This window comes from Alosa pseudoharengus, unplaced genomic scaffold (assembly GCF_046254945.1).
Source record: "Alosa pseudoharengus isolate Yale_2024_CS ecotype anadromous, Long Island Sound unplaced genomic scaffold, YU_APseudo_1.1 YU_APseudo_1.1_scf_24, whole genome shotgun sequence".
Lineage (NCBI taxonomy): Eukaryota > Metazoa > Chordata > Actinopteri > Clupeiformes > Clupeidae > Alosa > Alosa pseudoharengus.
This window is the reverse complement of record NW_027468689.1, coordinates 18,735,659-18,752,684: the sequence shown is the minus strand read 5'-3', so window position 1 is coordinate 18,752,684 and position 17,026 is coordinate 18,735,659. Positions and strand designations below refer to the sequence as shown.

General features: G+C 44.0%; 2 protein-coding genes across 2 annotated transcripts; both read left to right on the top strand.

Moving 5' to 3' along the window:
- The first annotated feature begins 378 nt into the window (after positions 1 to 378).
- ccdc14 (coiled-coil domain containing 14) lies at positions 379 to 7,737 on the top strand. The gene is made up of 13 exons (XM_076303362.1): positions 379 to 728; positions 967 to 1,022; positions 1,116 to 1,185; positions 1,294 to 1,366; positions 1,460 to 1,588; positions 1,831 to 2,046; positions 2,416 to 2,501; positions 3,035 to 3,767; positions 4,749 to 4,887; positions 5,943 to 6,025; positions 6,203 to 6,379; positions 6,483 to 6,615; positions 6,703 to 7,737. The coding sequence occupies exons 1-13, from the start codon at positions 696 to 698 to the stop codon at positions 7,547 to 7,549; spliced, it is 2,775 nt and encodes a 924-aa protein (XP_076159477.1). The 5' UTR covers positions 379 to 695; the 3' UTR covers positions 7,550 to 7,737.
- A 336-nt stretch (positions 7,738 to 8,073) lies between these two features.
- Positions 8,074 to 16,293, top strand: iqcb1 (IQ motif containing B1). The gene is made up of 13 exons (XM_076303361.1): positions 8,074 to 8,386; positions 8,465 to 8,630; positions 8,739 to 8,856; positions 8,959 to 9,052; positions 9,314 to 9,413; positions 9,620 to 9,795; positions 10,119 to 10,228; positions 10,707 to 10,834; positions 11,360 to 11,502; positions 12,451 to 12,599; positions 13,537 to 13,668; positions 14,494 to 14,650; positions 15,095 to 16,293. Exons 1-13 carry the CDS (start codon positions 8,302 to 8,304, stop codon positions 15,358 to 15,360), a joined length of 1,824 nt encoding a protein of 607 aa, XP_076159476.1. The 5' UTR covers positions 8,074 to 8,301; the 3' UTR covers positions 15,361 to 16,293.
- Positions 16,294 to 17,026: the final 733 nt, after the last annotated feature.

The following is a 17,026-nucleotide window of genomic DNA, read 5'->3' as shown; positions in this document are numbered from 1 at the left end:
TTTACTTCACCTTTGTTCTATAATTTACTGTATGCAATAAGAAACACAATAGGTTAAACTCGGGCCCGGGGTTAAACTGGCCGTTCAATCAGTTGCTCCTCCGCGGGAAAACTGATGAGAGACCGCGACACATACGTCTCCATAGTTACTTCAGCGTCCTTAGAATTTCTTTTTAATAAGCCACAACCCATTCCATACTACTGGCTAGAAAGCGCTGTGTGAATTTGATCGACATTTCAATTGAACAAATAGGGTAAGGAAGAAGGATAAACTAATCTAGGATTAGCCAATGACATTCTTTCAAAACTGATAGCAGCGCTGTTATTGGTCAACTCAGCATGCCTTCCGTTTCAAACAACAAAGCTGACATTTCAACATTCAACAAGTCCAGCGTTTCTGTGCTTACTTTTAAATGGGTCTGTGAGTGGTCTGGCTATACAATAAATCACAATTAGTTTAACATTTTTGAGACAGAGTTCTCTCAATTTGACCCTTCTGAAGGATTCAACGAATGTGTGAGCCATTCATTGTTTGGCTGAACCCTTTCTTTGCAGACTGGTTTGCTAACAATCGATAGCTTGTTAGCTCCCCAAGCCAAGCATATTGCTAAGTTTTTGGTGGTGCGTCTGTGTGCACGGGCTTTAAACGCTGATCTTTTTAAAAGTAAATGCATTTCGGAGCTTACGTTTCGTGGGATGACGACAAGACAAGGACTGTCAAAACACAAGGTAAGATACGCATCCATGAAGTTAGCTTAACGTTAATGTGTTGCAGACACAACTCTAGAGAATGACGTGCATGGTAACGTTAACATTAAAGCTGTGACCGTGTATCGATTGCCCCATGTAACATAGTTATCTAAGTACTTTGGCTCAGTTCAAACTAGCAACTACATGTCGATTAATACTAATAGATTGTGATGGCTAACATTACATGCCACGTCTGACCCTTAGCTGTCATTCGCAGGTGATCTCCTCGGGGAGACTGACCAGCACCAGTCGAGGACAGCCCATCAAGAAAAAGTGAGTGCAATGCTACTGTGGCAATGGTTGTGGTGAAAATTCCACTACTAAGTTAGAGCAAAGGGATTTTAATCTATATTTGTTTTCTTTCAGGTTACCCAGTAAACCAACACCTGCCCCTGGACCACATTACTCTCTTTACTCTACTGACTCCGAGGATCAAGTAAATGTTCAATGTCATATACAATGCTTATTTAAAGCAATGTTTATAGTAAGTGGTCAGCTGATGAGTATTCATGATTAAATAATGTGGTATGCCTCAATTGATCAGGTCACAACCATACACAGAGGGTTAGATCGCTGTGCAGCCTTGCTCCATGGCATTCTTCAAGCTGAACAAGAGGGTATAGTGTTAACTGACTTTCCATTTGATAGATTTGCCATACTCTGCCATGTATATGGTCACACTGTATGTTGAATGGTATTTTATGTCACAGAACCCAAACCACCCACTGCCAAGGGTACCAAGAGTGTTCCCTCCAAACCCAAACCAAAGCAATGTCCAGGGAGACGGGAGGCAGAACGAAAAAAGCCTGTGAGGAAAACGATCTCTGCTTCGGCCTCAGGTGAAGGACAAGGCAACTGGCACATTCCTTTGAAATTGTGCATCCAACTCGACACTTTGCTTGTACAAGTTCAGTTTAAGTTCATGTTATATAATGTTGTAATTTATTTCACCTGATGTGATGAACCAAAACTGAAGCCTTGATTTTACATCAGGTGAAATAAAACGACAGCGTTGAATTGAACATGAATTTAAATCAGAGTGAGTAGATGTCATCTAGTGTGATTTATTCTGTGTCCACAGCTCCAGAGCAGAAGGCCATCTTGACCTCCCGGTCTCAGCCTGCACTGAGAGGACAGCCCGGCTACCCTGAAGAGCCCAGACCCACAGGAGATCCAGGAGGCCCTCAGATGGCACCACCTGTGGCCACAGCAGCCCAGTGGGAGCTCATGCAGCCACAGGTTAGACCCATGGCTTACCCGCAACAGCAGGGTAGCAGCGTCAGCCAACATTCATCAGGTGAGAACTGGCTTCAGTTACACTAGTATAATGCCTTCACACATGTATGTAGAGGCATTTAGCAGCAGATACTTCTATAAAATGAATTGTTCAGTTTTCTAAACATGGATTAAGCCCAGTCCAATAAACTTTTTTTTTTTTCAGTGGACATTTTCATTGGAAGTTTTGTAGGACAAGGCTTAATCCATGTATGGGAAACTGGCCCTAAATATCATTAGCTTATGACCGCCCAGTGTATCAAACCTTGCGCTTGGTGTTGTCAGCACTTTGCTCCACCTATGAGCTACACTGCCTGTCCTCTCTTCTTTAAACTGTGACAGAGTTGTCTCATCCTGTGCTTTAAGTCCCCATTCACTTCATGTTTTAAAGGTCATCAGGGCACCACCATGTTTAACTGCCGTTTGGCCACCTCCACTCCGATTCTTGGTCCTCAGGATGCAACTAACTCCCAGCCTGTGAGTTCCTATGAATAATTTTGGGGGTTCTTCTTCAGCACCCAAGTGCAGCAGTTTTCTGAGTTGAAAATGACCATTCAAGAGATCTGAATCAGAAGACGTCAGCTGTACAGAAATCAAAATGTGTTCTGTAATCTGTACACAAAACAATTTGTAGGGAATTTAGCACATTTTAAAGTACCGGTATATTTTTTATTGTCAACTATTATTGTTGTTATTTTTAAATTAATTTATGGATTGTGGTAAGGTGAAGGGAGGTAATTCCAAAACACTAGTTGTTCCCATCAGCCACCCAGGTGTTGCACTATGCAGTTCTGTTGTCTGGGACAGAGCTGCCTGCAAAATTGCATGAAAGTCTCTCCCAGCATGATTGCCAGAAGGTAGTTAGCATGCTAGCATGTTTTAAACAATGCAAACTGTGCTGCTTTTCATGTTTGAGTTGTTTGGTTAGTGTTAGACCAAATGTCTTAACTGCAGCCATATATGTTGAAGTGTTTTGTATTATGTTTTTTGTTTTGTTTTTGAATTTGCAGTATGCCTCAAACCCTATGCAAGTCCATTCAACACCAGACGCACAGCTGCAGCAGTTCGCTCAGCACTGGGTTATGACCACCACGGCTCCGTCTGTCCCACATGGTGTCATGTCCACTACCACTACACCACAGATGACCATAGCACAGCATCCAACTTTCAGCAGTGTGCTAACTCCCTTACATCATCTTACCCCAGTGACATCTACCCCAGCAGCAGTCACAAGCATGCCTGCCCCTTTATATAATCACGCCACGGTCATAACTGCCCCACCTCAGCAGCCTCTACTGCCCCAGCATGGGGCTTTCCCCTCTGGACAGGGTGTTCCTGTTCACTCCACCCCCATTGTTAGTCCTTTCCCTGCTGCAATGCCAAATCAAGATGTTCCCCAGGTGTTACACAACGTCAACCCCGTTGCCACAGGGGCTCATAGCTCGTACCCCATCACGGCACAGATGCCCCAGCCACCTGCCCAGGTCGTGGGGCATCGAGGCCCGCCTCAGGGGTGCCCGTCTGGGGAGAGCTCGGAGTACAGCCCCACGAGCGACGAGGACGAGGCGGAGGGGGTGGACACTACACCTGTGAGAGACAGCGACTCCCAGACTGGAACCGGCACCGGTACGGGAACGCCGGCCATCCTGAAAGCTAAGCCCCTCAGCCCAGAGAAGACTGCCAAGAAGGTCATGACTGTCAAATACCTCCTTGGGGAGCTGAAAGCAATGGTCGTGAACCAGGGTAAGAAAAATGTTATTTGACAGGAGGTAAAATTTATTTATTTAGCCGCTTTCTTTTTCAGTTTTTCTCTTTCCCTCTTACACACACACACACACACACACACACACACACACACAGTCTGTCTATTTAATCTAGTATCTAGTCAATTTAAACTAGTCTTACTCATGATTGCATATTGTAGTGATTATTCACTGGAACCTCATGAGTGTAATTGTATGTCAGGCGAATCACTCTTTGGATTCTTTGGTCACAATTTGATATTCTATTCTCCAGTATCATATATGTTGTTGTTACCATAGAATGGGAGGGAGCAGACACATTCCTATTTATAATAACATGTTCCATGTTAAATCTGTAAGTGAATTAAAAGATGGATATGGCAGTTGTTCATATTGATCCTTCCATAACTGTTAAATTAAGATGGCCTCCATAGGCTTGTTAATATCCATAGTACTGTCTCCCCAAGGTCACCTATAAGGCATGATGTTCTGTACACAGCAAAATATTTCAGCCAATCTACTTCTTCCAATTGATTGCACCAGAATTTGATTGACTTGCTGTTTCAGCCAATCAATAGTTTTAATGATGAATCAAAGTAGTAATAATGGCAAAATTAAAGATTGATTGTTTGTGTTTGATGCTGTTGGATAAAGTGTCTTGCAAAATCCCATAGTTCCGAGATGGTCGGGAAAACAGAAATTAGGCTCTTAGTTTGTCTTGGAGATTGTAGGCAGGTGTTTTAAAACACAGCAAATATTTAGCAGACAGTGTTGTAGTAGGCTACATAAAGGGCACAACCATCTTTATGATGGTGTTTTTTTAAGATTACACAGTGTTCATTTCTCAGCAATGTCTTAAAAATCTAAGGGGATAAGCCAAACAAACTACAAAAGGTTCTCTGGTGCAAAAGCCCCTAATCTCTGTTTGTTTGTTTGTCTGTCTGTCTCCATCTTTGCCCTCTGTGGTGGCGTACCGTCTCAGACAGCGCAGCTGTGCAGCTCATCAATGAGGTGGAGAACAGCATCTCTCTCCTGCCAGCCATGGTGGGCTCCACCAACATCCAGGCTGAGCTCGCTCTGGCCCTGCAGCCACTCCGCAGCGAGAATGTGCAGCTACGCAGGTCAGACACATACACACACACACACACACACACACACACACATACACAGACTTGCACACAAACATGCACTCCTACTACACCCTCCTACTCACAGGTCCTTATTAATCAGGTACTTACTGGCACTGTATTAAAGTACAGCTCTGCATATCGGGCACACACGCGCACACACACACACACACACAGAGCGCACGCATCTGCAGACAAACATGCACACAGACATACCCTCCTACTCACGGGTGGGCTACCAGTACTTACAAAAATATTCCCATGCTCTCATATCCTCTGCTGTACTCGTATGGAAGTGGATACTGATGCAATGACTCAATATCTAATTTACTGTATCATAGATATGGTTTGAAACCAAAATTTAATTTTGTTTATTGGAAATTTTGAATGAATTACCTATCAATACTTATACATTTAGATTGTGTAATATCATTGCCGGGATAATTTCTAAATGACCATTGTATAAATCTGAGTTCTTGCCATAAACAGGCACGCACGCACACACACACACACACACACACACTTTATCTTACGTAGGGGTGCTGTGCAGAGTAGAGTCAGTTAAAGGACAGTGCACCCCCAAAGGCTACAAAAATGCATTTTGTGTGCTGAACGAGGAAAAACCTCATTTAGATTCAAAATGGATTTAGTGAGATTTGATGTCCTCAAGCTATGGACATGACTGCTGCAAGTGGCTTTCCTTTTTGAAACAAAGACTCCCACAAAAATCACCAGAGATAATGAATAAACACATGTTTGGAAATAGGTAGTCAGCACATCCTTACAAGCTTTGTCACCACATTTATAAAAAATTACCCTTGTAAGTATGCCTAATTATGACCGCTGCTAGCGCACACACACACACCGAAACCCAAAGAATGCAGTTTTTCCAAAATAACTACCTGAATCGTGGCACCGAGGATGACAAAATTTTTATGGTATGTTGGTCTCAAGGGCCTGCATCAACATGGGGCAGAGAGTAGACTTTTTTTTTTTTCAGTATGTATTAAAGTGTGTGTGTGTGTGGTGTGTGTGTGTTATTGATCTAGACGTCTGAGGATCCTTAACCAGCAGCTCATGGAGCGTGAGCGAGCAGAGAGAGAGGCCCGGCCTGTGGACTGTGACCTGGAGAGTAAGTGGACCCCCTCAGGCCTTGCACATGTTCAGTCCTCCAGACCTCTGAAGTCTCTTAAGGTGTCTGGGCTGGAGGGAGGTTTAGCCTCCTCGCTGTACAGCTACTGTACCTGCTGACTACCATTACTCTAGCACAGAGTTGAACAAAATGTCTCCTCTCCCACCATGTGTTTAGTGACCTCGCTGCAGTCTCTCAACCTGACCCTGCAGCTCCAGCTCCGGGAGGCCCACAACGAGATGGAGCAGATACAGCTGAAGAACAAGGAGCTACGGCAAGCTGTGGAGGACAAAGAGAACGAGCTGCAGCTGAGCAGGCAGCAAAGCGAAGCAGAGACCAGTCGCATAATGATGGGTAAAGCCTACAATCACCGTTTTTCATTCATCGTGTCTTACTCAGTTGGATGAGCAATATTAAGTGAACTCAAATTAACAGTGCAATTGATTTTCATTTACAGATGTCAGTGGTGCGTTATCTGAGATGAAAAGCTATCAGAGTAAACTGGAGAGTTCCATGATGGAGAATGCTGCACTGTCCAGCTCTCTCCAGCAGAGGGAAGCAGAGATCTATAGACTACAGGAAGTCATCAGGTAAGACATACTGAACAACTTTTTTTTTTTAAATGTCAAAAAAAAAGTAAGTCTATTACATGATATGTTTTCTTCATTGTCTGATAGCAATCTTCAGGGGCCAATCTCAGGGTCATCCATAGAGCGTCTTGAAGTGATGGACGCGGCAAAGCCAAATCCCCATCTCAGGAAGCACGTTCTGGAAATGCACCAACAAGATCAAAAAAGCTCTTGTGGGTCTGACGACATCTCCGACTCGGTCAAAAACTACCTTCAGTCCATGGAAGAGAAGAATCTGACCTCTTCACCTCCAAGGTCTCACTTGAGTCCACAGAGGACCCCAAGTCACTCCTCTTCACAGTGGAGAGGTGCTGGGCTTGGTCTTCCACAGGAACAGCTGTGCTCACCCAGACGGCAGGGTGTGGGTGTACTGGGAAAGGAGAGCTACAGCGTGGGTAGTGAGAGAGGCTTTGGTGGTGGGATTGATTTCGCCCCTCTGAAAGAGGCCGGAGCGGCACTGGCAGAGCCTCCTATGAGGATGGAGAGGTCATTAGACGGGTCTGGTGCCCTGAAGTCTTTAAGTCAAATCATGGATCGAATGGCCCTGACAGCCAAAGGCCTGCAATGTGAGGACAGTAACAAACCATCTAGCACTAATGGGACAACCTCTCACTTTAAGGTCAATCCTGGTGTCCTGCCTGTCCCACCACTGAAGTCTAAACAGCACTTGGACCTGGGCGAGACTCCAGCAGCATACACAGGGAGGCCCTCGGAGATGGACAGCTCCCTCTCCTCCACCTCCACCTCCTGTGAGTCCCAAGCCACGGACTGGAGCATGAACTCCTGGTCCACCTTCAACACGCGTGATGAGGAGGTGTTCCGCACTGGCATGGCAGCATTGGATGCAAGCATAGCCAGGCTACAGAGAACCCTGCAGGTCGATATCAGGAGATGACGATGCTGACTCTTTTACTTGACACTATTTACATAAGTGTACAGAAGTCAAAAATCTTTAGGATAAGGAGTGTAGCACATCAGGCTGTTTTTATCAGATTATCTGTGTGTGCATGTGTGCGTCTGTATGTATTGTGCGTCTTTAATCATTGGTTTAAATTATTGAATTTTAATAAAAACATTCTTGAAGATGTGTGTTTCATGGTGAATTACTCCAACATTTGGGCTCTTTCATGTAAAGAATCTTTGGTGTAACCTTTTTTTCAGGGAATTGTACATGTATTCAGAATTTAGTGCATGTAACAACATAATCTATGCTCATTAGAAGTGATTTTACAGCATGGGATGCAATATTTGCTGCAGAATCAAACCCATATATTATCATTTTTTTTATGGAAATAGCCGAATGGGTGGTAGTTAACATGGATTGATTGTAGCCAAAAGAAATGTATTTAATGTCGCACAGTAATGATGTCACCGTTGCTTTAGAAACCAGAGGAGCGTCTCGAGCACCAGCCAGGAGGATTAGCTTCTCGAGTTGTCTCGAGATCCTGTGGTCAACTCAGTTCTCGCGCTGAAAGCTACACATTTTGTTTAACGAAATGCATGTTATGTCCGGAACTAAGATGTTTGAAAGCATGTAAGTGCGATATAAGCTAGTTTAAATAGAAATACATTTTAACAACACGCACAGTTGTCGTACAATTCGCCACGTAGCTAGTTATAGTTAGCTAACGGCACAGAGGATAAAAAATGAATCTCGACATACAGGCGTTGGTTACAGCAACAAAAAGTAAACCAGAGGATGCAGTAGAGGACGTTTTGGCGAAGTTATCGGGTAAGAAGATTCACTCTACTTTCTCATGACCGTTTAGCACTGGCAACATGGGCTAATCCCACCGTCTTTTCATAACAGAATGTTTAGGAAAGCAATCATTGCAAGCTGAAGAGGAACTGGAGATTTTCAAGCAAGACCTGTTCAACCATGGCATTATGGATTACTGTTCAAGGGCTCTGACGCTCAATTTCACCAACTCATATGGAGGATACAAAACTGCTGTACAGATTGCAGATATTCTAAGGTAAGTTAGGCACTGATTCTTTATCGTTGATGAAAGAAGTGTATAAGCTTTATTTTAGTTAACTACCATAGAAACGTGTAAGTTATTTAACTCTTTTTTATTTCACAGTGCATGCTGTGTCGGTATCGGCAGAGTCAAGAAATCTAAAGCCTTCCACAAGTTTCTGCCAGTGGTGGTGAAGAACCTTTTCTCGCTCGCGGACTCCCTTATGATGAAAGCTCTGCGGGTAAGTAACATTCAAACATGCCATGACCATGCAACAGATGAGATGAGATTCTTGAAGACAACGTATAGTTTATTCGTATGAGCCATGGTTTCTCGTTTAAAGGATGTGAGTGAAATCGAATGGGCTCGTATGTTCCGGAAGGTCATGGGCTCCATAAGCTGGCTCCTGAGGGCGCACCATCATCTTCTTGCACATGGTAAGAAGTGGGTATTTCCCACTATCAAGAGCTTGGTATCATTATCCACACTGGCTTACATGTGAATCTGAAAATATGTGTGATGTTATTGTTAATATTATTATGAGTAGAAATATTGTTTGTTTTTTTACTCCAAATCTCATGCTGTGACATCAAAACACTAAATGCATCATATCACTACATCAGCAAAGCACTATAAATTGTCTTCATTTGACCTTCCCACGGACCAGGATTCTGACAGACATTTTTTTTTGCCTGTAGTTCTTAATTCCAAACACTATGAGAACATCCAGTTGTCTGAGGATGAGGATGTGGCTGTGGCCTTGCTGTCTCTATGGTTGGAACTGCTCGGTATGAAAAGGTAGGGTGCAGTGTTTTCCATAACCAACCTTTATTTTACACAGCAAGCACCCTTCACATGTACAATAAAAACTAGAATTAGGGGGGCAACATGTATATCATACTTTGCAATTTGTTTGGCAATGGTAAGTCTGGGTAACAGAAAGACTTTTTGAGAAATGTTCGAGGCAAAACCTGGGAGTGTTTCAGATTAATTTCCTTCCACAGCTCCAAAGTCTTTGAGGACATTGGGGACCAGGCTTTGCTTGCCATTATGGATGACACCGTGTACAAGATGTCCAGCTTTCAGAATCCAGTTATTGGCCGCAGTTCAGTGAAGATTCTGATGCACATCATGAATCATGATAGCAAAATGATTGAAGTTATTGTAAAACGTTACAAAGGTCAGTGCCCTTTTTTAACATCGATGGTGGTTTGTTGCTTTAATTTAAATTTTGTAATTGAAAATCTGTATTGTATGTATCTGAGATGTAATTTGTTGTGTTTTCACCTGAGGGGGCATGCTACGCCAAAGTTGTATTCAAATTCAGCAAACAGAGGCGAATGTCTTGTTGCTCAACCTTTGTTCACAGTTTTAGTGCAGAAAATTTGAAATGTGTGCATAAAAATGTTGAAATTGAAAAGTTTAGGAAAAACTCTTTCGCCATGAACGTTCACCTCTGTTTTGACAGATCATTATCATATGTATTCTGGGTTGGTTGTTTAGGCCTGGCTGCATTGGCAGTGAAAGACTGGAGAGGCAAAGGCTTCGACCCTGTGCTGGATCGATTTGTCAGCCTGCTGAAGTCATCACCCTTCCGACGCACTGCGACCAAGGTCAGGGAAGACCCCAACAACACACCAGTTTGTGGGCATTGACCTGCTATTCAAGCTTTTCTTTTTTTGTTTAGGGGGCTTTTATGCCTTTAATTTTTGACAGGGTAGTGGAGAGAGTGACAGGAAGCGAGTGGGAGAGAGAGATGTGGTGGGATCGGGAAATGACCCGGGCCGGAATCATGTGGACCCAAATACAGTACGCGTGTTGTAACCAGTTGTGCCACAGCACCCCCCATCGGGCGCTTTTCTCTCGGAAGTTTTAGTTGAGTTCAGGGTTCCCAACAGTCATGGAAATCCTGGAATGGTCGTGACATTTTTAAATCCCTTTTTCCAGGCTTGGAAAAGTCATAATGGTCAGTAAAGAGTCATGAAGGTAGGTCTAATGAAATTAATTGTTCTGGTCTTCGTGTGTGTGTGTGTGTGTGTATGTGTGTGTGTGTGTGTGTGTGTGTGTGTGTGTGTATTTTTGATTCCTCAGGGTGAGGATGTGGCAGCAGAGCAGGAGAGGGCAGCGTGTGTGATCCAGGCTGCCTGGAGGGCCCACCGGACACGAAAGAGACTGAAGAAACTCCCACGAGCCGTCAGCAGACTGCAGAGGAGCTTCAGGTGAGCTCGCTTGCCTCACCTGACACACTCATAATCATAAGCATGTGATTGGTCTTGAGCACTACAGGGTGCACTTAATTGGTTAATATCTCACGTGGTGTACAAGTGCTTATGAGCCATACATTGCGAGTAGTAATTATATACAATTAAGGAAATCAGTGAAGTAGACTGCATTACTGTTTCAGTTCCTTTTGCTGATTCAAAGAAACATTTGGTTCATTTGGTCAGGATCCCTGTTTTAATAATAAAAGTAAAAGAAAACACAGGGTGGGGAGTGTATAGACATCAGCAGTTCTGATCTAACTTGATGCAAAAAGAGTATATAACTCATCTAATCTGACTTGAAATGTTTGTTTCTGTGCCTTGTTTGTGTATTTCTAAAAAAACTAAACAATTGCAACAGGAAAGCAGTGAATGGTATAGTCTAACTTTCAGACCAACTGGGACACTTTGGTGTGTGTGTGTGTGTGTGCGTGCGTGCGTGCGTGCGTGCGTGCGTGTGCGTGCGTGCGTGTGTGTGTTTAGGGAGAGGAAACGCAGGGAGGTGGAGCAGCAGGAGAGGAAGCAGGCAGAGGAGGACCTGCGCATGCACATGCAGCTGCGCAGACAGAGAGCCAACCGCATGTTCCGCCAGAGGCAGTTGCAGCTCATGGAGATCCTCCCTGCAGGTAAGCACATCACTGTCGCTGCGTCTCGTATGGCACACTTCTGTACTTGCAATATCTAAATTGAGTGCATGAGTGCATTCATACTGAAAATTCAGACAACACAAAGTGCACTGCAAGTCCCCGTATGGGGCACTCATAAACCTCCCTGCAGGTAGCACATCACTGTCTGCTTGTGTTTTGGATGAGCCGTTTAACTGAGGTCATTACTGTATTGCAAGGAGTAGGAGGTTCCCCGTTGTCCTGGCTAAACTCTCAACCTGGCTTGTTCCATCCTTATCATGCCCCAGTCTAATTGGTTGTTTGATTCCCCTACTCCCCCCTGCAAGCTGGTGTGCGGTTGTTATATGTGCTGCAGAACAGGAACCTGCTGGAAATCATTTTTTTACTGAATCAGGCCCGTTTTAAACTGTAACTTTGTTACTTTTAATACTTTCCTGTATAATAAATATGAAATGAAATGACCATACCGGCAGAAAATGTATTTATTTGACAAAAAAAAAGCAAGATTTAAAAAAAAAAATTGGAATTCAACTTTTCAATTTCCCCATCTTTTCATTGGTTTAACCCATTCACTTCTAAAATGCCTGCTTAAAACGCCTATAGAATCCTATGGCATTCTAAACTAAATAACCTTATTTCCTGAGGGTTTTCTGAAAAAATACTAAGAATTGTCAACGTCTACCAAAACCTTAACATCTAAGCCTCTGTAGCACCTAGAAACATGAAATAAAAAGCATGCTGCGCTACGCAGCAACCAGCGGGAGATTCAATGTTGCGCTATGCAGCAACCGGCAGGAGATAGAATGTTGCGTCGTGCAGCATCCAGCACGAATGGGTTAAATAGAAAATTGAGCTGATGAACACACAGTTTACACAGACCCGTGATATACAGAAGTGGTGCCTGTGGAGCTCCGTAAGCACCTGTGTCCTGTCTCTGCCTTGTCCCAGCCCAGGTGGAGCGCTACCTGGGGGAGGTGGAGCGTCAGGCGGCCCTGCTGATCCAGCGTGTGTGGAGGGGCCACCGGGAGAGACGGGTCTTCCGGCAGCGCAGATACCACCTCAAGCGCCACAAGGCTGCCGTGACCATCCAGAGAGCCGTGAGTACTTAAGTGAAGTTTAAGTAGTAAATTGTGTCTGTAGTCAGAGCTGTGATGTAGAAAATAGACTTTTAGGATTCTGTCCTAAGTGGCTTGCTTCGGTACACTCTAAATGTGTCTGTACAGTGGTTCTTTGTGAGATTGTGTGTCATGGTAAGGGTCATGTGTGTGTGTGTATCTTTTCTTTTCATAACATCTGATATTTATTTAGCTTTTTTAATGTGTGTGTTTGTATATGTGTGTGTTTCTTACCCTCTGCGTGCATGTGTGTGTGAGAGAGAAAGAGAGAGTTTGTATATGTGTGTTTCTTAACTTCTATGTTTGTGTGTTTGAGAGAGAGAGAGAGAGAGTTTGTATGTGTGTGTTTCTTAACTTCTATGTTTGTGTGTTAGAGAGAGAGAGAGAGAGAGAGAGAGAGAGAGAGAGTGTTTGTATGTGTGTGTTTCTTAACTTCTATGTTTGTGTGTTAGAGAGAGAGAGAGAGAGTTTGTATGTGTGTGTTTCTTAACTTCTATGTTTGTGTGTTAGAGAGAGAGAGAGAGAGAGAGAGAGAGTGTTTGTATGTGTGTGTTTCTTAACTTCTATGTTTGTGTGTTAGAGAGAGAGAGAGAGAGAGAGAGTGTTTGTATGTGTGTGTTTCTTAACTTCTATGTTTGTGTGTTAGAGAGAGAGAGAGAGAGTTTGTATGTGTGTGTTTCTTAACTTCTATGTTTGTGTGTTTGAGAGAGAGAGAGAGTGTGTTTGTATGTGTGTGTTTCTTAACTTCTATGTTTGTGTGTTTGAGAGAGAGAGAGAGAGAGAGAGAGAGAGAGTTTGTATGTGTGTGTTTCTTAACTTCTATGTTTGTGTGTTTGAGAGAGAGAGAGAGAGAGAGAGAGAGTGTTTGTATGTGTGTGTTTCTTACTTTCTGTATATGTGTGTGTGGGTTCGTGCACAGGTCCTGCGCTTCTTGGAGCGGCGGCGTGCCCAGAAGGCTCATGCCACCCCCTGGATGGGGCTCAGAAAGCCCTCGGACGCCAGGAGGGCCGAACTGCAGCAGGAGGTGGACGAGTACCTCGCCCTGTACCGTGTGAGTGCTCCACCATCACCATCATTGAGCTTAGTCAGCCTGATCTGCATCTATGGAAGTGCATTTAAATGTGTGTGGTCGATTGCTGTGTGTGTGTGTGTGTGTGTGTGTGTGTGTGTGTGTGTGTGTGTGTGTGTGTGTGTGTGTGTGTGCACACGCACGCATTCACTGTTGCATGTCTTGATGTCTTCTCCTTTAGCGTTGTGGGGTATTTGAGGAGTGCTGTGCGAGATCTCTGTGTATGTGTGTATGCACTATGCATATATGTATGCATCTGCTGATGAGTGAGAGGGAGAGAGGTCCTGATTTACCTGCTCTCTCTAGTGTCATGTCATATTGGAGGAGCACTGTCCTGTCTGTGTGTGTGTGATGCTGATTTACCTGCTCTCCTTTAGTCTCGTGGTGTGTCTGAGGAGCATCGTCCAGAGCTCTGTGTGTGTGTGTGTGTGTGTGTGTGTGTGTTGTCCTGATTTACCTGCTCTCTCTCTTCTTTAGTCTCGTGGCATGTCGGAGGAGCACTGTCGGGAGCTCTGTGTGTGTGTGTGTGTGTGTGTGTGTGGGTGTGTGTGTGTGTGTGTGGTCCTGATTTACCTGCTCTCTCTCTTCTTTAGTCTCGTGGCGTGTCGGAGGAGCACTGTCGGGAGCTCTGTGTGTGTGTGTGTTTGTGTGTGTGTGGTCCTGATTTACCTGCTCTCTCTTCTTTAGTCTCGTGGCGTGTCGGAGGAGCACTGTCGGGAGCTGTGTGTGTGTGTGTGTGTGTGTGTGTGTGTGTGTGTGTGTGTGTGTGTGTGTGTGGTCCTGATTTACCTGCTCTCTCTTCTTTAGTCTCGTGGCGTGTCGGAGGAGCACTGTCGGGAGCTCCACACCAGCACCCAGCAGCAGCTGCGGCAGTGGCTGAGCACCAGGGAAGCGGCGCAGAGAGAGGAGGAGCACACACAGGCCCTACTGGCCCAGATCAACACTGACATGGAGCTGCTACTCAGTACGGCAACACACAACAAACAACAACAACAACAAACAAACAAACAAACAAACAAACAAACAATAGCAACACACAGGGTCACAGACAACAGCAAACAAAACAAACTAACACACAAGGTCACAAACACCACCACCTACCAAACAATAAAGCATCTAGATTTACGTTTTTATGATATGTAATATGGAAGATATTTTAATGGAATGTGATGGGGAAATTATGTATATTGCCGTTTGGAAAACAATATTCAATCAAATAAAATCAAATGTGTATTATTGTCACAATATGAAATTGTCAAATATTCTAATACAGAACATATTATAATAAATATATTTAAAATAGTTTAATGTTTAAAATTGGTTGAATTCACCAACATTAGTCTTTTCGTTCAAAAAATAAGGTCTTTCACTACGTTCTTTCATTTTGCACTTCCCCCCCTCCATTCAGATGCCCCTTCCTTGAAGGAGTCCACACCGCAGGACTGTGAGCACTTCCGGAGTCGCTCGGGGCCAGTGGCCCTGCGTGCCAAACAGTGCCACGGTGCCATGGTCCAGTCAGCCAGCCTGCCCTGGTGGAGGAAGCTCACAGAGGAGTCCACCCATGCGGACCTGTTCTGTATCCACGGCGACGACGACGACTTTGGGCAGGTGGACTTGGAGGTTGCGAGACTGTATCTGGGTGGAATACGTGAGGATGCAGCAGCACCGGAGTGATGCGGATGCGGTCCAGCTGGTCTTATCTTGCAGAGAAAAGATGGAGAGGCTCAGGGGAACGGGAGGTTAAGCCACCGAATCAGCAGCCAACCAGGAAGGACTGGATGATTCACAGAACCAGATGATTGTATTCTTGGAGTGACATCGTACACGTGTGTGTGTGTGTGTGTGTGTGTGTGTGTGTGTGTGTGTGTGTGTGTGTGTGTGTGTTTTTGTTCACTCAGGTCATTTTTAGGTCATTATAATGCTTGAAGAGAACTAGGTGGGCACAGGAATGGAAAAAGCACTGACAAAATGAATCGAATATCAAATTTCGGCTTGTTTGTGTTCATCTTAACGATTGTAGTGGACTGTTGTGGCATCTCACGGGGAGGGTGTGAAAGCGTCATTTTCGGTTTGATGTGAAGAGTGAAACTGAAGATGCAAAGACCTCTCTGACAGTTAAACAACTCTGTCTGTCAAAGTGTTAGTCCATGTGTGTGTGTGTGTGAGTGTGTGTGACCGGGGGCACTGCGGACCCATGCCAAGGTCCCTATTCACAGGATGCCAGTCATTATTTCATTACGCACATGTGAAAACAACAGAGTGGTCCCACTCAGCGCGCATGATTAAAAATAACATTTTCAAGAGGGGAAAAATATGATGGAGGTATAATGACTCTCTTTATGGACGGCTTTGCAGGGGGAGCATAAATAAGGCCCCATTTGAGCGGTGCAGGGTGGGGGGGAGATGGCATAGGCAGAGTGGAGGAGAACGAGAGAGGGAGAGGGAGCGAGATGCGAGCACACGGAGTCAGTGCCAGGGATCTGGCATGTGGGAGACTGTCGGAGTGGGATTTAATTGGGTAACTGCAATAGCCAATTATTGGCGAGCTAATGGTGGTCTAAGTTTTACTTAAATTTCCAAATAAACAGGTTTCCTCATTTGAAATGGGTTTGCTATTGTTGGTGTTTAATTTCTGCGACTTTTCAAAATTAGATGGCTTTTATGTAAAGCACTGGGCAGGAAATTGGACATAAAGTTATTTGTTTCCTTTTGCTTTAGAATGAATGGAAATCTAAAACCTCTAAAATCTCTTATTTTGAGAAGCAAATAATACATTTTAAAACCATCCTTCCTGTTAAACATTTATTTTTATGAAACAATATCACCACATATGGATATTTAGCCACAGGCAAAATTCTAATTTCAATATTTACATTCCATTTCATTTAACATTATTTAAGGCAACAGGATGAAACAGTTTTTTTGTTGTTGTAATGCACTTCCCCCTTGTGACAGACTTCATGCATGTTTGTCTGCATGTCTGAAGCTGGTGGTGTTGTCATGCACATCCATTCAAATATTGGTCATCACATACTGTACATGGGAGTCAGATCTGCCCAAAGTTTATCAAGAGTAATGCAGACCCAAACCAACTCAATGTGGCCTGAAGCATTAGGAAAACACCTCAGCAGTACATTCATATTTACTTAAGTCATGAAATACACCTGAGCACAAATCACAACACATCAAAGTGAAGCCTCACCATGTGAGAAAATATACAGACACCATAAAAATAACTATATTGAACATACTTAAGCAGGCACCGAACAATAAATAACGTACACAGGGTTGTTATCGGTGTTTGTAGATAGCCTTTGCATTAGCTACGTGTTATAAGTCT